The 21,869-nt window shown below is 29.6% G+C and overlaps 1 protein-coding gene across 1 annotated transcript in view; it reads left to right on the top strand.

Moving 5' to 3' along the window:
* Nucleotides 1–19,545, top strand: part of LOC107457353 (uncharacterized) — an 80,719-nt gene extending 61,174 nt beyond the window's left edge. The window contains exons 3-4 of the mRNA XM_021148380.4: nt 1,510–1,567; nt 17,732–19,545. Coding sequence (XP_021004039.1) covers nt 1,510–1,567; nt 17,732–18,153 — 480 coding nt within the window. The 3' untranslated portion in view covers nt 18,154–19,545. The remainder of the gene's footprint in view (nt 1–1,509; nt 1,568–17,731) is intronic.
* Nucleotides 19,546–21,869: the final 2,324 nt, after the last annotated feature.

The raw sequence follows: 21,869 nt of genomic DNA, 5'->3' as shown, positions 1-21,869 counted from the left end.
TTTCAATGGTACGAGGCCGATCTTTGACCACCATAGAAAACGGATAGCTAATTTGGTCACTTTATTTTGAACAGTCTAGTCCTCATGCTAGTTCCGTCATTCTATTTAACCATCCTCCACAACGCACTACGATGAGGTTCCGAGTTCAGGAAACATTTGAGAGAACATAATTGGGAGCACATGTTTTGTCACAAATCATGTGATTTCGAGACGAAATGATTTTTGAGATTAACAAAATGTAGTTCAAGGATTGTTTGAATCTTCAACAAAGAGAGTTTTATTTCGGAGAGTGTTGCAGGTAAAGTGCAGACTGTTTTGGCAGTTTGAAGATTTTCTCAATCTGAGAAATGAAACAATTATTTTGGTACTTCAACCTATCACTTTAGTTAATCTGCACATGAACTAGATAATCTTTAGAGTGAATGATTTATACACTTTAACTGTAACATACTCATTAAGTGCTGTTTCGTAATGACCACCCTTAGTATACAGTTTTAGAACCCTTACCAAAAGAGAAATAAAAAAAATATCAAAATAAAAATGAATCACAACAGAGGAAACACAGAAAAACATCAAAATCATAACTTTCAAGTTAATTTTTAATTTCTGAAACATATTGAAAACAAATTACTTTATTTAAAGCCTTGGATACGTAGTACTAAGTAATCTAGAGGTTTAGTTTTATTTACTCATTTAAAAAACAAACAAACTAGTTACGATTTTTTCCCTGCTTTTCTGTTCTGGGAGTATAAAAATTTTCAATTGAAAAGATTACTAATTTACACTTCATATTTAATTTATTCGAGTTGTAAATTCTAGATATCTCTTTTAGATATTTAGAGTCTCGAAAAAATTTCAATCAGCTGTATTTTCCTTCTTTTTTTTCGTTCAAAAAATTGATTTTCTTAAATAAACTAAGAAATACAAAATCATTATTACATTTCTTATAGCTCCTTTTGCCTCATGAACTAAAAATTACTTTTGTATTAATTCCTCAAATATTTGGATGTCTAGAGGTTTTCTAAAATATTTAGTAATGACAGATATTCCTTTCTGACGCCTGAAATATTTTTATATTCAGAATATAGTCTTTATATAGTCTAATATACATATATAGTCTTATAGAATACAGTCTCTTATACATATTTTTATAAATCAGAATGAACTTAAATTAGTTATTTGAATTTATCTCAAATTATTTTAACAAAAAATAGGTAAAGAGTCTCTAGCTGCCTATTAGGGATCAAGGTGTAATGTAAGTTAATACTGCACAGTTTCGTGATCAACCTTATGGTCAACTCAGCGCACTAGCCATCTTTAATTCCCAGAGAGATTGATACCTATGAAGTTCGGTGGACCGAGTTCCAAAACTCAGTTCTTCACATGTGATAGCTGGACCAATGAGCCACTGTACCACTTAGTTCAAACTAAAGAATTTATATCTAAGATAATTAATTTAATAATTGCATCATAATTCTTTCATTCATTAATTTTTTTATTCTTTAATAGGTTTGGTTCCAGAACAGAAGAGCGAAGTGTCGGAAGCATGAAAGTCAAATGCAAAAGAGTAAGTTAGAATGTTTTATAATTATGGAATGTACTATTTTTGTTTTAAAACTTCTAGAGGACAAGCAATAAAACGAGATATCGCGCGCACTGATTTTAAACAGAACATGTGGAAAATCACCCCTAATTAATAGAAAAGTAAGACATTCAGATAAATGATTAAATATGAAAGGAAAAGCATTTGGATATTCAACAGCATATTTAATAAGAGGATATATAATAAATAACAATTATAATGGTAACCTGAGAAGCATATTTTTAAAGAAAACGGTACGAAGTTTTCTATAAGGAAGTTTCTTTTAATTTATTATAAGTTATGCCCTTAAGAAGAGTTAAGAACGATTATATCTCACGGCTACTGTAACGGCGACAGGACACCGAAAGTTTCAAACAGCATCTTGTACTTTTTTTTATTTATAAATACCTTACAGTAAAATAACTTGAAATGGAGCTAGTACGATGTTAGAGATTTAATAATATGCCTTCATGTATAATAATATGCACATTAAATATGCCTTCATCTATCTTCCCGCTACGGTTACATCGCGTTCTACAGAGCTGGAATCAAATCTAAATAAGAATCCAATTAAGTACTAACGAAGTCTAACTAAGGAACTTTCCTCACTAACTATCTGGAGCATTGTTAGTGACTATGGTTACGGAATTAAACTATTTCAAGTAAAGACGTGAATAAACATTGTGGGACAAGTTTTGATTCGCCTGGACGTGAGATGTGTCAGAATCTTCCCCTCTTAAAACATGTTTTTTCTTGTTTCCATAGCAGTAGACATCATCAGACTTTGTAGTAAGGCAAGATCTTTGGTTAGACAGACAATACATTATTCTGCTTAGCGTGGCTACTACTCGTTTAAAAATATAATTCCAAATCCATTTTAAGGTTTTTTTCTTATTATGATGATTATGATTTTAAAAAAATAGTCCTCGCCTTTTGACCGTTTAAGATTTTGTCACTGAAACCTCAAACGTAAAGCAAGGCAACTACTTTATAGCCCCATTATAAAGCTCATGTTTTATAATGCATTTATACAAAATTTCATTTCATTCTCTTAAACGCCTGCTTGCCAGCAGGACATAATTCATTTTCTTTAATAATTTTTTTTTTAGTAACTATAATTTTTTATTGTACGCTATTGAAATGATGTGCCTTGAAATTTGAGATAGGTAAAGTTATTTAAGAGTTTTAAAAATTACCCCCAAATATTTTCCTTATTTTCTTTAGTTACTATTTAATAATATTTTCAATTCTTACTTTATCTAAAGATGAAACATATTCCTAAGTAAATTAAATTTTCTGAAAATATTTTTATTGAATTTTATGTATAAATTCAGGGTATAGCTCAAACTCTACACGATAATTACGTAACGCGAATATTACATAAAAATATTTCGATAAAACAAATGAATGAAAAAGAAAAGATTTCAGTTCACCTTTTAAAAAACGTAATCGAACCAAACTGCAACGGCAAAGGTACTCGAATGCTTTTCTTATACCCATGGAATTATGGGCAGCTTTTATTCGTTGATGGATAAGAGAATTTATTTCTTTTTCATATGGCTCAAAGTCAAACAGCAACGATTTCAATAGCATCTCTCTATTGGGCAAACAGCCATTTCATGAAAAATTCAATGGCTGTTCGTAAATTGAAGTTCGATGAGATAGTGGACAAAACTGAAAAGAATTTACGAACGTCGTGATGAATGAAGCAAACAAGAATTGTACTTCAACGGTAGATTTACGTTAAACTAAAACGGTAAAAAAAAAGCATGATGTATTTGTGTGCTTAAAAATTGCGCTACTTTCACACGTAGATGCGCAAATAAATAAGTAAATAGGCACAAAATAAACAAAAATAAAACGTATAAAGCTTTTTAGGATTTGTGGAATCAGTATAAGTATTCCTTTTCCATACGTTTTAAAAGCAATTTCTAGGAGCGTTTTGTGCCTCCTTTATGTGTTTTTTACCAGTTTTCTCCCCTTTCGGAAAAAAAATCGTATTCCTATTTCACCAAGAATTGCTTTTTATTGAAATCCAAAGTGTTTATTGGGCAACCAGCCATCTTTCTTTTTCTGTTTTGAGGCAAGCGCGAAAGAAAAATGAATTTTTTTTTACTCCTGGCCCCTTTCGTTCCTCCAAGGGACATGCAAATAGGGTGCACGAATTTTTTGTCATTGTTTTATTCATTCGAAAAGAGCTTTCAAGCATTCGTATTGCATTTCTTTTGTTGATGCAAACGACATTTCTGACGCCTGGAATAGACCATTCAGAACGAAGAATATATCTTTAAGGACTACAGTGGTTTAAGTCACGTTGAAAATCGTTCTTGGTAGAACAAAGGGTTACAGCGAGACTAGTAACAATCGCAATCGTGGTTTTTAATAAAAATGATATAGAAAGGTTAAAACTCTTAAAATGACAGATTTTACAGTTATTAAACATGAAGATTTCATGAACTAAGTAATTGCTTTCTTAGTTTGTTCTTGTATTAACTTGTTCTTAGATGAGTCTGTTCTTAGATCAAGCCTTAATTATTTGTTGTTAAATCTGAAAAATAGAGTGTTTTGAAAAATTGACTTAACATGCTCTGCCTCTTAACTCTTTGTTCGACAATGAGAGACAATCAACGATTGTATGAAATAGCATGCTATGAATTGAAAACTTATTGAGTTTGTAAGTACTTCAACTTGTTCTTAGATGACTGTGATCAGGCTACAATTATTTATTGTTAAACCTGAAAAGTTAAGTGTTTTCAAAAGTTGGCTTAACATATTTGTCGACTAAACATTTTATTTGACAGTAAAATTCAATCAACGCTAGTGTTAAATTACATGCAGTAAATTAAAAAACGAGAGACTTTGTTCTTACATTAACTTGTTTATGGGTGGCTTTATTCTCGTAGGTGTCTTACGTCAAAGCGGTGACTCTTTGTCTTATATCAGACAATATATGTTTCGTCAAACTGTAAAATTAAATTCACTGAACATGATCTCCTACGAATTGTTCCACTTGTGCATTATTTAAGGACAATAAAGGATACAGTGCTATGAATTTCTAACCATTAAATAAAAATTTTAATGAATAATTACGAGGTTATATATTATGTGAATAATATATCAATGTGATATAATTTCATATTGATATAATTTCCAGGAATTTTCGATTTTTTTTAAATATCTAGAAGTGAAGCAATAAAACAAGCAATCTGATTTAGACAAAAAATTTGGTAAACTATCCATTATTACTACATATAAAGAAATATTGAAGTATTTTTTGCGAAAAAAAATGTTTTGTAAGCAACTTTCTAATGTTTCTTTACAATTTACCATTGTTTTTCTGAATTCGCAAACATGTTCATTTTTCCTTTTAGCCTTACAAATACATTCGAAATCGTTATTGATTTCAGTTTTGTGACTGGCTAGTTTCGACTTTTAACCAATCTATTAAATTAAAGTATACATACAATCAAATTTCTCATTAACATATCAAGTCAAAAAAAATTTCCATTATGAAAATGGATTTTTCGGGAATATCGAATAAAATAAGTACAACTCTTTCAGCAGATATTTATTTTAAGAAAAGAGAAAGAAAAGAAAATATTAATTTAAGAAAATATTAATTTCAAGCTATTTACTCTAACTTTCTAGGAAAATTCAAACTATTTAATATCAATATATAATTACTGATTAAAGGTATTTATACTAAGCTAATGAAATAAAAACATAAAAAATAATAAAATTCTACCAATATTCACTTAAAAAAACGACACACATGCTTTCAAACTCTCTTGTTTTACTTAGAGTCTCAAAAAAGTAAGAAATTTAAAACATATAAATTTATTTATGATGTATATTTATTCAACACAGTTTTATTGAAATATTTTTTAAATATTTAAACCTTGTTAAGTCTTAAATGAATGCAAGAATTAAATAACTTGAACAAACTACATAAAATAATGCTATTTAATTTGTAATTTTATTTTGAGGAAAAAGATATGTAAATACGTGTAGATGTTTCATTACGAATTATAAATTAAAGAGAATTAAAACAGTTAAAGAAAATTAAGAAAGCATTTTAATTAAAAAAAACTAAAAAAAGAAGCTGAAGTTTTCCAAATTTTCAAAATTCAAATTAAAATATTATTTGCAAAAGAAAATAGAATACAGAAACTTATTTTTTTGAAGAACATATAGAAATGTAGTATTATATATAAAATTCTTAAATTGGTTTAAAAATTTAGCATCTACTTTATTATTTTAATACAAATTAGCATTTTTTTCTAAACTCAAAAACTTATGTATTTAAAATTTAAAATTTTTCTCTTATACTTAAAAGTATACTTATTTATTAATAAATTAAGTTCCCAGTTGAATAGTAGTCAGATTCAATCTTTGTTCTTGCTGCAATACGGAGCCTTAAAGTTTTATGAATGTTCGGTTTTTCTCATTTTGTTTTATTTGTGGCGTCCTGTGTTTGACAGCATAAATAAACTAGAGTTGTTCTAGTTTTGAAATAAAATCGAAATGACTAGTGTAAGTATGAAAGTAAATCCATTATTTGAATAAATGGAGTCAGTCCACAATTCAAACTAGGCTTTCACGTCATAATTATAATAATATACATAGATATTTTTCGAATTTATTATTTTTTTACCTAAAATACTTATAAATATAGATATAATTACTTTTTGAGTACATGCAAGTATGCTTTTAGTTTTTTGAATCTGGAAATAACAATAAATGTTTCCATAGATTCTTAGTTTTAAAAATTATGGTTTCATTTTTCACACGCTGTTTGATCATTTACAAAATGATATGAAAAATATACATTTATATACAATTGTACGGGCATTTATAGAAAAAATATTCTTACCATGGTTTTTCGAAGCTCTGAAGCCGAGAAAAATAAAAAAAAATCCACAGTTTAAATGCCCTACACTTGAAGCAAAGCTATGATTTTAAACTATATATTTCAACGCGCTGTGAAGAATTATCTGGGCTTTAAAACGGCCAAATAACTTAAATATTTTAAAATTTATTAATTTTTTTTAAAGAATTGCCAATTCGACGACATTTTTCCACCTAGAAGTAAATCATAAAAGTTTCTGCCTTTTACTCAGTTTTAGAAAATTTTTATTTTTCGAATAATTTCCGAAATAATCATAGTTAGGGCCAGCTTTAAACTTATTCTAGCATTTGCAAACTCGCAGTAGTTATGAAAATGGCATATTATTTTCAAAAAAGCATAATTTCATATGATGATAAAGCCTTCGAAAAATAACCTTAACTTATCTCACTTTAGCTAAAAATATAAGCCTATACACTGTAAAGAGGTTGCATTAGTTCTATTCTTTTTCTCTAGAAGAAAAGCATTTAATGTAAAATATTCTCGGCAGTTACATATATGGAAGAATGAATCATAGGGCAAAGAAGTGACAGAAAGCGAAGATGGTGGAAAAATATAAAGAACCATCCATAAGCACTCAACATAGCGTGTGCTTTAAAAGGTATTAGAGAAAGCATACGTTATTTTCATGTTCCATTTTGCTTCCTCGTTTGGATTTGCAAAATGGCGTCTGTTCTATTTTTTGCTTTGGTTGTCTAGAAGAATTTTTGAAATCGTCTGCATTGCTTTGCAGACATGGATGCCAAAATTACCTTTTTCAGATAAGTCAATAAATATTTCAAAATACATTTATTCTGTAATCATTGTGAAATATTCAAATAATTTCAAATTTGAATTGTGAATACTCAGCAGTACAAATATACGAATCTATTAAAAGTTTGGATAAGGAAGAAGATAAATGTTGTAAGAATTTCTCACTTTATAATAGTTAATTTTAGGAATAAAAACATACATTAAATCTATATTATATTTTATTTTGTTCTCAAATAAACGAGACAATCATACATGGGTTTGTGTAGAAGCAGTGGAAAAGGTTTTAAATTACTTATGTAGTAAAAAATTGCCGTGTATCTTAATACTAAAAATAGTGGCTGCTATTTTACACATAAGTGGGGCTCCATTAAGTGTTCCACTATACAAAGAATGTTCTTTTACACAATTTTGCATAAAGTATCCGCCATTATTTTTTTTCTACTCAGTGCTAAAATTTGTAATGATAAGAAGAAGATAATTGTTACAAGATAAGAAACTCATTAGAGTCAGTAAGGTTATTTTTACGATACAATAAAAAATATTAATCATTAATTTAGAATGTATATGTGCACAAATTCTAAAAAAATTATTAGTCTGGAAATCAAACATATGCGTAGCGTTGAGAAAATATAAAGACGAATATGAAAATTGGCTTAACAGAGAGGAAGTGATTAAATATTATACATGTTAAAAACACTCAGTACGTTTCAAAGATTTAATTAAAATATAATTATCTTTATTAAGCAACTAAAAATAAACATGGGTACTTTTACGTTAGCCATTTGTTTTGGTTGATGCGTAGCAGCGTATTATGCGTCTTCTAACTCGTGCCAACTTGTATTTAAATGTAGACAATTTAAGGACGATATTCAAAGCTCGCCAACATCGATGTTTTTAGAAGTGAAAATAATTCTCATTTGGTGTGAATGAGTAAGCATAGGGTGTAAGCATATTCCATTATAAGTGTTTAGATTTAAAATTCATCTTTTAAACTGTATATGAAAACTCGATTTGTTGTTAACATGAAATAAAGGGTTTCTTTCACACAATTATTTCGATTGCTCAACATGATACTCGGAGAGATTTACAACAAGGTTTTCAGTGAGGGGAGTGTTTAAATCTAGGGATGTACTAAATACCCGACCAGATTGACATTACCCGGCTATTACTTGGATCCGGTAAAAGAATTTTAGGTACCGGATACTATGATGTGGTTGTTTCGTTTCAAAAACTCGCTACTGAGTTCCAAGATCAGGCCATTTTTACTGGGTATCCAGTGCCTGGTAACACCCATTTATGCTCGACGCTGTCATACTCAGATTTACAGTTGTTTTAAAACTATTTATAAATACTAGTTGCAGTTTCGGAAATCCATTAGTTTCGCACTTTTACGTTAGGTGTCGTATGTTCCCGTACATAAGATTGAAGTAACTGCGCATGCTATCGTTTATTTTAGATGCTACGTATATTTACGTTATATTGGCATGATTTACACTACAAAGACAAAACTACATGTTTTAAAACACGAACTAGAACGTAATTAAAACACAACTCTGCTTTGAAAAACTGCGTTAACTACTACGTTATCTACGTTCCACTAACGTTAAAAACTTAACAACTTTTTAATAATCTTAAACATACTACCAAATAAACAGTTCTACCAAATAATAAACATCATACTCAAGAACAAATCAAAACTGAAAAAACATCGGTGGCGTAACTAGATCACTTAAAAAATACAACAATAACGAAGGCGCAACTAGATCACGCATCGTTTTATGATTTATTATCGTTGTCAAATTCCGGAAAAACAAATGATCTAGTTCATCGCTTTCAACAACTAGCACACTGTTTATAGCCGTTAAATGTTGTTTTCTGTTTAAGACCACCTTTGAACTAAAAACATGGACATGCGATGCGAATTTGAAGAAATGTGTTGATTAAATTTAAAAACGAATCATGTGATCTTACAACCATTGGTTCATTCAATTAAAAAATTATTTTATTGGTTTTTGTTTAACATTATGGTTGTCTAAGTACACTAGTTTCATAAGAAACTAGATAAATTTTTACTATTTCAAAATTATAAATTATATTTATTTTAACTATAAAATTTGGTTAAAAAAGTTAAATAATCAATAGAAGTTCAGAAATATTTTTTTAGATATTAATAATAATAATAGCATGCATTGTTTATCGCTGAATTTATCCAATTCTATAATCTACCAAACTTTTCTGCTCACAGATCCGCAGTTTTACGTAGAACAAAGCATCTTGAATCGCTTGCCACTTCTTTATTCAAATAGTCTACATCCATTGTAAATGTTTGTTTTGATTTTGTGGTCAAAGTTAAAATGATATTCCACTACGTTAACGTTTTTAACTCAGCGAAAAAAATGACGAAGACTAAAAATATTAAATAATTACTACTACTTTGACATTTATTTAAAATTTATACATGTGTGGCGTAACTACCACTATAAATAATAAGTATCAATTCACCAGTATATAAGACATGTTAACTTGATTGTATCATGAAATACGTTTTGATAGATGAAGGTTGACATAGTCAAATAATTAACTCCCCTCATTGGTGACCTGTGGAGGTGACATGAGCTTGCCAACAAAAATGGATGGTTCACATTAAACAGCTGATTTGCTTGAAAAAAATGTACTGCTCAAAGGGAAAAAAAATCCTGTGAAGTAAAATAAAGTCTCTCAGTTAATAAACAATATTGAGAAGAAAGGAAGAAAAAAACGAAATCCTATTTAAAAAAAATGGGAGAAAAAAAATTATGAGCGAAATACTATACCCAAAAAAATGAAGAAAATATAATGAGCAAAAAATTAATATAAATAAATAAACAGCATGAATTAACTAGTGGTATCTGTTCATCGAATCCTACCTCAGATAAAATTCTGGAAGGGGAGTAATTTGGCGCAACTACCACTACAAATATTAAACACCAATTCACTAGTATATAGGACGTGTTAACTTGATTCAATCATGAGGTACATTTTGATAAATGAAGGTTGACATAGCCGATAAATGAATCCCCTCACATGATTCGTTTAGGTCGCGAATGATTCATGCAAAAATAAAATAGAAGAACAATAAGAAAGGCAATTCAAAAATTTAAGAATTAAAGTTGAAGTAGAAACAAACTTAGAGTTCATAAATGATAATAATCAAAAGAATTTAAAAATGCAGAATATGCGTTTGACTTCACGTCACTTCAAACTTTCGGATATTTGAAAAATCTCTTATTTTCCCTTAAAGATATTTTTTCATGCGCGCAAGCGCATTTCCCAGAACTGATGCATGCACACCAAACGTGAGCATGCACAATTACTTGAAATCTTACGTAGGGGAGCGTTCGGAAACTAATATAAATTTGTGAAATCTCCCTATTATAAATAAATTGAAATAACTGGTTGAGGTACGACTTATTTTGCTGAAGTGTGGATTTCTGTTTGGGGAAACCTTGGTAAAAGTGAAATATATTCGCCAAAGAGAGGTATCCGCTTTAATGCAAATTCAAAAAACTAATTCTGATAAATCTTTTAACTAAATTAATATGATAATTAAATAAATAACAAAATTAGAAATAATAAATTGCGTTGACATTCATTTTAAGTTGATAAAATCATAATAATTAAGTTGATAAATTCAAAGATAATTAAGAAATGCTATATATGTGCGATTACTCTCATAATAAATTTGTTTTCAGCAAAAGAGTAAATGCAATATATGTTTTTATTATTCGTGTTTATAGATTTAGTATTTTGTTTGTTTTGTTTGAAAAATTTTCTTGAGAGTGCAGCCTGTATATTTTTTTCATGATCTTCAAACACAATTTCACAACTTTTTCCTGAAACTTTTCATTACTTCTCAATCAGTTAATTTTAAGTTTAACTTGGTGTTTGCGAGGTTTTATAATTGCAAAACCCTTCAAATACCGAAATAATGTTTGGAAAAGTACAAACAATAAATCTTTTTAATTCCGTAATATTTTTTTTCCAGTGAGAAATTTGCTTTTTAGGACAAGCTACAGATTTCAGAGCAACTTAGGGTCAAGCATCTAGTATCGATATTAAATAGTTATACCTTCCAAATTTACAATTGTTAAGCACTGCAAATACCGAAATAATGTTTGGAAAAAAGTAAAGTAATACAACAAGACATCTTTCTAATTCGAAAATTTTTTTTCAATAAGAAATTTGGTTTTTTTTTTTTTTTTTTTTTTTTTAAAGCAAACTACAAATTTTATAGCATCAAGATAATTTAAAAACAAACATCTTGTATCGATATGGAAAAGATGCATCTCCAAAATGTTGCCACATTTTCTTCCGAAAAAAAAAGCAGTTTGATATGTTAAGAAAACAAAATCTAAAAATAAGAATTTAGTGTATGCACCGCTGCAATAGATACATCTTCCGAACTTTGTCAGACAACGTTTATTTCCAAAAAAGCGCTCTTCCCTAAAAGTTACATTTTCCTAAAACAACCGAGACCTTTGCTCTAAAATATCCTTTCAAAAATTTAGTTGATAACTTCAAAGTTTCAAAAAGAGGTAAAACCTTTCAATTCTTATTTTCGTTACTCCTTAAAACTTAACACATTCCAAAAAAAGAATAAGAAAAAATGAATGAAAAATTCTCAGCAGTAGGTCATGAAATCTCCGCTTTAGCCTTACCATCCTTCAACTGCTTGCGACAATATCAAATTGAAAAAGCCGAATGACTCTGCTTTTGTCGTCAGAATTTCCCCAAGAAAAAAGAAGCTGTATTTCATTCCAGTTCTTACATGTCATCTCATATTCTGATTTAGGCCTATTTTTTATTCTTCGTTTTTATTCTGTGTTATGTCTTTTTTTTTTCCTTCTTCCAAAGACCACCCCTCAGTCGAAACAAATCGGAACTGTAATGAAATAAAGATTCTAGCGTCTATACCCATCTTCTTATTGGTCCTGCCTCTGAATTTCGTAGACTTAGATGGATTTATTTGAGAATCAAATTTCTAGGAAATCGTCTATCCTTTGTCGCTGTAGTGAGAATGAGATATTTTATAAATTTTTCTTCCCCAATGAGATTTATATTTGAGTAAAAGCACAAAAATAAATAAAATACTTGACATGCTTAAGAGTATTTTATGCTTTTGTTTTCAACTAAGTTATAATACTTTAAACGACAGTATGATTATCCGTGAAATATAATCTCGCTTGCTTAGTTTAAATCGCCATTTAAATCAAAACCCAGTTAAGCAGATGCTTCTGGTATTTCCTCTTTGGAATGGGTACTATCTATATATGGAATCCATAAATGGGTACCGATCTAGTTATATTATTTGTTTAATGATAGGAAATGTATAGGGAGTCCACATTTAACCCTATAAGATTATCTAAATCTAAAGAATTCATAGGGACTATTTATAATAAACTAGATGTAATAGAAATCAAGATATCACATTGGATTTTCGATGTTTATCTAATTGTATCGGAAATCATTGGAACTGTTTTTATCTAACAATATCTATAAAAAATAGCTAGATATAACATTTATAAAATTGTCGGAAGGTATGGGAAATGATTGAGATAATTTGTGTGAAACAAAAAATAAAGAGAATCTAGGTGGAATTAGATTCTCCATTTAAATTAATACGGAATCATGGGAGCATTTTATATTAAATCAAATCTAAGGAAAATCTAGATTTCACGTTGGATTATCCATGATATTATCTAATTATATGGTAAATCAGTGAGATTGTTTTATTTAACTATATCAAGAAAAAAATCTAGATATAACGTTATATCCCTTTTACACTTATCGAAACTTATAGGACATCAAACTATTTAAAACAAAACCTAAAGTAAATCTACGTGCCAATAGATTCCCTATAGGATTATCTAAATCTTTAAGGTAACTTGGAGATTATTTGTATTAACAAAATTTATGATGAATCAAGATTTCACAATCGATTTCTTATAAGATTATCTAAATCTGCTGGAAGTCTGGGGGGGGGGTATTTATATTAAATCGAATCTACTAAAAATTACGTACGAATCAGTGAAGCTATATAAAATATTGAAACATGTGCAACATAACGATTAAGTATGCAAATTTGGAACATAATATTACCAGTATCATTTAATGTGCTTTTAAATTAAAGCATTTAAATGTGTTGGCATGAAAAAATTCGATTTATTGAGTTTCAAATTTGATGAGTCGTATAAGCTTTTTAAAATATTCTTTGTTTTAAGCGTTTATGAATTATATACAGGCATTAATTAGCAGCAAATGTAAAAATTATTATAGAAATACAAGACAAAGAAATCTCATCTTTTAAATTGAAACAAATTTTAATAAAATTTTAGAATTAAAATATATGTCAAATTTTCAGATTTGGGATTTAATTCGTACTAAAATAGAGTAATTATAATAAGTCTCTGAGTATTCAAATTCATTCAAATAAAGAAATCTTATTCTTTAATCTAGACAATCCTTGATTTCAAAAATGAACTCAGGCGTCGAAACATGATTCTTTAAAAAAGGAAACACTTTTCTTTTCAATTACATGCAAAAGTACTAGATTGAATGTAAGGTTAAATGGTGCAAGAGTCGAAATAGGCTATTTACAGCGGCAAACTTAACTGATATTATGCACTCAAGTTAACGAAAGCAAATGCCGTAGTCAGCTATAACTGTTTAAAGAAATGTTATGCACTTTCTGTTCGTTGGGCCAGTGTTTATCCAAAAATGATACATTCAATGAAGAACTAAAATAAGAGTTAGGCTGTAAATGATCTCAGTAGTAAAATTAAATGATAATAAAGATAATTAAATTATAAGAATAGCAAAGAAATCTCAGTGATGAATTGTAAATTAACTGATTAAATTTTTCTGATTGGATATGAGTTATTTGAATCTGAGTATAATTGGTTGATTTTTTTTAATTACTTCATTTGATGGTGAAAGTTTGCTCAGTTTTGAACATAAATATTTGAGTGACATCAGTTAAACTTCTAAAAATTCCGGTTGGGTTTAAGTCTGTATTTGAAAACAAATATTCAAGATAAAAAATGAATTCCTTTACTATAAATACTTATGTACTTATATAAGGCTGTATTATAACCTCTCTATCCCCCCTTACAGCCCCCAGAGACCGGAGTTTTTGCTCCCCCTGACGTACTACATTTTATACATATTTATATCGATGATATAATATCATTCTTGGAGGGACTTTTCGAGATGATTTTAAGCTTTAGATTCTGTAAAACTAAGTTCATACATTAAATTTTACTTTGAATAAGGTTTTACAACTTTAAATGAAGTTTTTTATATCATTGTAACTAGAGAACATTAAAACGTTCATATGATTCGGTTTAAAATTGCTACTAATGTAGTTTCCATTACACTTAGATGTTTTATTATTTTTGATTGAATGATAAACTTTTATTTTAAAGATATTTTTTCATACAATGTGTCACCAATTTATCAAATTAATTTAAAACAAATTTAACTTTATGTGCAATTCAAATTACAGCAATAATAGTCATCCTATTCAGTTTTTATGTTAATTGGAAAGATATATGAATAAATTGAATCCGTAATAAGAAAATGAGACAGGAGCGGGGTATTTAAAAGAGACACATTTTACTTTGAAATTCCTTTTTAGTTATTTTTTATGAATTTGGCGCCCCTCTAAGGCTGCGTTCGGGTACCTATACCCCCTTTTGCTCCCCGCTGTCTACACCACGATCAAACAGATCATCAAAATACGTCCACTAAATTTGTGAATAACCCCTTTCAGCACCCGGAAAAAGATTGAAAGCTCTCGTATACTATTCCAACAATTACATACATAGGAAAGTCTAGCACATCGACACTTGGCACTATTAGAATGTAAACGACAGAGCCAAGCAAAAAGGAGGAAGATAAAAACGAATTTCGACTGTCTCCAATCAGAGCTGCGTCCAAAAAGGGACTGCAAAAAAGAGGGAGGGAAGGGCTTCACCAATTTATCTTAACTTGCAGAAGGACCAAGGGATACTGCTGCCAATGCTAGTTACATAGGCATTTCTGTCAGTGTCCCATTTAACTAAGGAATTTTGCAGAGTAGTGTCCCAATCCTGGATGGCTAAATTAGATTGTCCAAGGGAGAGAAGATTCTGTTCCTTTAGCCAGCTTCGATTTGTGAACTGGACAGACGGACAGGCCATCAAGGATAAAGGGAGCTGCTGGATTCTTTTGCTCGTTCCCATGATTCACTTGCCATCCATCAAGATTAGCGTCATTCTAAATGTTCTGAATGTGCATGGTCAAGAGACAGAAGATATTTTTCTACTCTTCCCTTTAAAGAGAAAACGTTTCTGGCTTTTCTGTGGCTTATTTAACGAGTACGGGTCCGGCAGATGAACCAATTTTTTTAAGGATAAAATAGGCAATATAAACTGTTTTAAGAATCATATAAGTTAAAACAAATATACGAATAATACGAGAAGCAGCGTCATGCTAAAATCAGTCACTTTAACATTTTTCATATTTTGTAAACTCACGTTACCATTTTTTAACAGATGTTGCCCACGAAGGTCTGAAATCTGGTGAAAGCCTAAATTCACATAGTTGCTTCGGTGAAAGTCCTAAGTATCTGTAACATTTGTAAAATATTGATTTGCACTTGTAATGAAAAATGTTGACATTCAGCATGTTGTCATGTTGTAAATAAGATATAATGATAAATATTTTACAATGTTCATCATTTTGCTTACTGGCATTTTTGCAGATATGTATGCGAAGCTATCATATTTAATAAATATTTTGAATCTGCAACAAAATAATTACATTAATTTTGCATTCACCAGGTTTTGAATTTTTAAGGTATCATAAATCTCAAACTTTTCTCTCTGTTGATGTCAAATATACAACAAGGTCATAGCAATTCTATCAATTTACTCAGAAATAAACAAGATCATATAAGCTTGTTGATAAGGTAAAAATCAGGTATCAACGGGAAAAAAATCAAAGAATTTTATCAAACTCTGCTTCTGCTTAGCAACAGAGAGGAATTATAATGAAAATCTTTCTGAACAGATGAATAACCAATTAAAATTACCCTTTAACTCCCCGGTATGCCTTGAAAGTTGACTTTATAAATTACCTTTTTCTAATACTATAACTTAATTATACTACTATTAATACTATAATATACTAATAATTTAATAAATAAAATACTTGCTACCCTTATATTTATAATATGCTATTTTAAAATCTATAAAAATTAATTAATTATTAAATGTGTACAGAGAGTTATTCTGCGCAATATTTATACAAACTATTTTATTTGGAAGATGCGCAAATCACATAATTATTTTTAGTGCATCCACTGTAGTTAAGAGATTTCATTTCTTATTGGACATTTTTATCAAATGCAAAATAAAGCTTTTTATTCGTAACGTTTTTTTTAATTACGCAACATTTCACGACTTGAGTTTCTAAAAAAAGGCGAAATATTCGTAGTCAAAACTTCTCACAGGTTAATTTTTTTAGAAATTTATTTATATATCTCTGTACTTATGGCATAAAACATATTAGTCTAAGTCTTAATTAAGGGTTATTGAATAATTGTGATTCGTGCTAAAATTGTAGGTTACCACTGAATTGTGACTTCTATCGAATTCTGGAGTGTGATATGAAATTTTATACGGAAGATGGCATGACAGTTTGCGAAAATCACATAATTAATTTTAGCGCATCCACTGTAGTTAAAAGATTTCATTTTTACCATAATTTTTTATCTTAGTCTTTATTAAGTCTTAATTAAGGGCTATTGAATAATTGTGAATCGTGCCAAACTGTAAGTTATTACTGAATTGTGACCTAGGGGAAGCCCGGGAAACTCTCCAGATTTGGCAAAAAACATAAAAAATAAGGTAACATTAACAAAAAATATATATAAACTAGCAAATATAACTTACTGTTACTGAAGACTGGATACAATGTTCAGATTTGCTTAGAATGGGATTATGAAGCGTGCAGTGCTTATTCCGGTTTTGGCCGCTTCTTATGCAGTAATTGTGATGTTTAGGAACGTTTTTTTGTCGATTATTCTTTTATTCTGACATTAATTTCTGTGATTTTTGAAATATAATTATGTGTCCCATCTTGCCCGGGAGAGATGGGACAATGTTCTATTTTTGTTTATGTTAAGTTATTATTATTGAACTTTATTATTTATTTATTTTCTGTATGAGATATGTAAGAGCAATGTTCCCACTATATGTTTACAATGTAAAAGATATAAAATTGCTCTAGTTTACTATTTTTTAAACCAAGTTTTCTTAAGCAGTCCATCTTGCCCAGGCTTCCCCTATATCGAATTCTGGAATGTGGTATGATATTTTATTTGGAAGATGGCATGATAGTTTGTGAAATTTCATTTTTTTTATTCATTTGAAAGACGAGAATGCTAATTATTTTCTTGTTCTTTACAGTTGGACCAAATTCTCTATCCTCTGACTTGATGATGGCAACGAGTACTCCTATAGAGTCTTCTAGAATAGCCCCCTACATAAACGTCTCCAGTGCGATGGCACGATTGCCGCAAGAACGTTATTTGGTGCCAGGTGCCCACTATCTACCCTACGCAGACCCTGCTTTCATTGCAGCAGCCCAGCATTACGCAGCAGCAGCGGCAGCCGCTGCAGTTGCAAACACTACCACGAGTGGGGCTACCACGGGTGGAGCTGCACCAACTGCACCACCGCCTCACCATAGTTTCTTATTCTACCCAACCCCTACTCATCCGTTCAGTTTATCTGCATTGATGGCCGCTGAAAGACTTAATAATAAAAATTCAAGCATTGCTGATTTGAGACTGAAAGCACAAAAGCATGCAGCAGCACTGGGACTTTAATGCTACCTGGAATTTTTAATGGGGCGAAAAATCAAACAATTTCGTTAAAAGGGATGTTGGAGATATCAATGATGTAGTTCAATGATGAACACATGAACTTAATCAAAATGCACAAACGGGATGTTTCGAACAAAAGTGCTGAAACGATGTTCTGAAAGACTTGTGTGTTTGTGACAAAGCAATATGTGACTGATAGCAAGGCTAACAGGAAAATTGCTGTTCTTAGATTTGATGAAAATACTTGCTCTTATGCTTATTTGGTTCCTGGACAGATAAATGAAAATATTTTCTCAGTGATTCTGGATTTAAAGTATAGTTGTCGATAATTTAAAAAATGTAAATGTTTTAGTACGACTTGGCACAGATTATGAAGAGTTCAGCATGATTATGTTAGCAGATTATAATTATGTTACTTTTAAGAAAATGCTTTATATGTTAGAGTAGAAATTTAGATATTTTATGAATTTAAATTTTATGTTACTTCTCTTAATATTTCTTATTTTATATTGAATTTTTTTTTCTTTTGCAAAAATAAAATGTTAAACTTCAGTCAAACAGGGAAAGAGGTTTGCTGCTTTATCTCATGTAATTCACTTACTTAAGGCCTATTATTCAGTAGTTTGTATTTAATTTTTCAAAATTTTCCTTAAAAACAGATATTTTAAATTAAATAATTAAAAGACAAAAATCAACTAAATCTAAACGACAAAGACTTTGGGATTTTTTGACTTATTAGAACAAAATCAAATGATAAATATGTTACATGAAAATAATTACAAAATAAGACAAAATTAAACAAATAAATAATTATGACACAAAATCAAAAGTTGCGACTATACACATTGCTCAGTATAGTTTATAGTTTAAATGAATAATAAATAAAAAAGAAATCATTTACACAACATCCCCGTTGTAGGCCAAGGGTCATGGAGGTTAAGTCTCCGTTAATTTTGAGGCTAACTACATGAGGGTGGTAATGTGGTTTAATTGCGCATTATCCACTTTTACTTTCCAGACTGAAGTTGCAATCTGAAGTTGGGTGAGCTTGAAGCCTACACCTAGGATTAAGTTTTCTTCTTTCTTCAGTTTAAATGAATAATTCTGATCAGCATCTAGTTTACGGTAAGAAACTATTACAAGTTTGAAATATAGTTTTATCAAAACAGTGCTTTTTTCCAACAATATAACTCAAAATTTGAAAACAAGTTTATATTATTTATAATTTATATTATTTAGATAATTAACTTTATTTATAATTTATATTATTTACAATTTTTTATTATTTACAATTTTTTATTATTTATAATTTTTTATATTATTTATAATTTATATTATTTACGTTATGAACCACAATTGATTTATGTTATAACATAATAAAATAGGGAATTGCACTGATTAAAATATTTTTTAACAATTTGTAAATAAAGTAAATAGTTATTCATTATTTTTTCTTAATTATGTTTAGAAAGAATTTGTTTATTTGTTAGATCTTTTATGTTTATAAATTTTATGAATATATTTATTTCGAAAAATTATTTGAATGTATTACGTAAAAATTCTAATACATCATACTATTTTATTCTAGATGCAATAAATATGTAAAATAAAGGTGTTGTTATTATAATCTGAATTGTCCATTTTATTTCAGAAACTTCTCATCATCACAAAAACGCAAACTTCATTTAAAGATTTTAACTAAATATCATAACATCTTTATATGCAAAAGCGAAAATCTGTCTGTAGTAACTCAACAACGGGAGAACCGATTTGGATCGCGCTTTTTTCCTGAAATTTGCGATTTTTCAAGGTCGGTTTGCACCGCTTTCGGTGTCATGTAGTTCGGGCGCAATAACGAAAACGTGAAATTGGACTGATTGGCAAGGTGCTTTTTTGTTTGTTTCATATTGTGATATTTTTCAGCCGATGAGTTGTTTGCATATTATATTGGGAAAAAAACTTGTTTTTTCATTGTTCTAATGTTGCACTGTCACGGAAACTGCATTGTTACAAAATGTTTCAAAAGAAAAAAAAGTGGACGAAATTTTGTGAACCTTTAAGAAAAGATTAAATCGTGAGTTTTTCCGGGAATGCGTTCGGGCCCAATATCTAAATATGAAATTCAATCGTTAAAACCCATTTTTTTTCCTTCCTATTTCTTTAGAATGGCCTCCCCGATAAGCATGGCGATTTTTGTTACAGATGCTAATATCTTTTTAAAATCGCTTTGTGATATTTTTTAGCTCTCTACGATGAGACAAACAATAACAAAAAAACGTGTTTTTTCATTGTTTTATTGTTGCGCTGTCATGGAAACAGCGCTGTTACTGAACGTTAAAAAAAAAGTAGACGAAATTCTGTGAACCTAATTAAAATGCTAGAGATTTATACGTAAGTTAACATAAATTAAAAAACAAAGAAATGCTGTGTTTAACCGTGACAAGCAATATTAAACATAAATATACTTATTCTTTTTCGTCCAAACAGCATTTCAGTAAAGATGCTTTGCCAAATATTAATAAAATAATGTTTTAAACACACATTTTTAATTCTCTAATTATATATTATTATGCTTTAAATAGAAATATCATACAATTTATAAAATAATCCAGATTTTTAATGTCAAGAGTAGTCAGATGCATTAAACGTAGAATTACATGTTTGTGTACTTACATAAGGCCTAGATTTCTTTAGTCTTAAATCCTGGATTTAAATATTTAGAAAAAGAAATTTTTAACAGAAAAAAAAACTCATTTAGGCTTACTAATTAAGCGTGTCATAAGAATGTAAAGACTGATTTTAATTTTTTTTAAACGCATTTACTTGGTTATGCTGTGTCTTAACTCCATCATTAAGCTAAATTGTTTTAAAGTTTGTTTTTTGCCTTTAAATATATTATTTACTGCTTTAGATCTGTGTATTTTTTTTAACTTAATGAAAATTATGGAAAAGTTTATTTAATTCGGACGAAAACAATTCCTTACAAATAAAATTCATTGGTTTTCAATAGATTGTTTTATTTGCGAGCACAGCGATAATAAAGCTAGTAATTTGTTTTATTAACCATTAAAAGCGCCTGTTAGCTAATTAGCATATTTGCTTTAAAATGTTAGCACATTTTGTACTGAAACAAATAACAAATTCACCACAACACCCATTTTCGCCAAAGCTCAAAATTTGAGTAGCAAAGGCTCAGAGGATAGAGCGTTCGCCTTCCAATGAGACGAACCGAGTTCGAATCCCAGTCGATACGAATTCAGCATACGGCTTGCACCGGCTACAGTGCTGAAGTGAAATATCCTCAACGGTAGACGGATAATAGGTTAGAGTCAAGATTGCCGTCAGGCTAAACGTGGGGGTTTCTCGTGGTCTTCCTGTCCATATGTAATGCAAATGCGGGTTAGCTCCATCAGTCCTCCACGAAAGCAAATTTCTCCCAATGCTTGATCCAGGAGTTGTCTGAATTGGGTTCAAAATTACAAGGCTACGGAGTTGAACATTAGTAGTCTTAAGTCCAAAAATTGGGTCGGCTGTTCAATGACGGTTATAAAATAAAATATCTTTATTAGCTGTAATATTATTTAAGTAGTGGATTACATAAGAAATAACAAATAAGGTATAATAACGGCGATCAGTACAATACGTAAAAATGGGCGTAGTTTAATCATACTATAAAAACTATGAGGCTCCGCCCCCTGTTCGCTAACGCTCGCCAACCC

The sequence above is a fragment of the Parasteatoda tepidariorum genome, chromosome 6 (assembly GCF_982258835.1).
Source record: "Parasteatoda tepidariorum strain Cologne lab strain chromosome 6, Ptep-v5.0, whole genome shotgun sequence".
NCBI classification, from domain to species: domain Eukaryota; kingdom Metazoa; phylum Arthropoda; class Arachnida; order Araneae; family Theridiidae; genus Parasteatoda; species Parasteatoda tepidariorum.
This window is presented reverse-complemented; position numbering and strand designations above follow the sequence as displayed.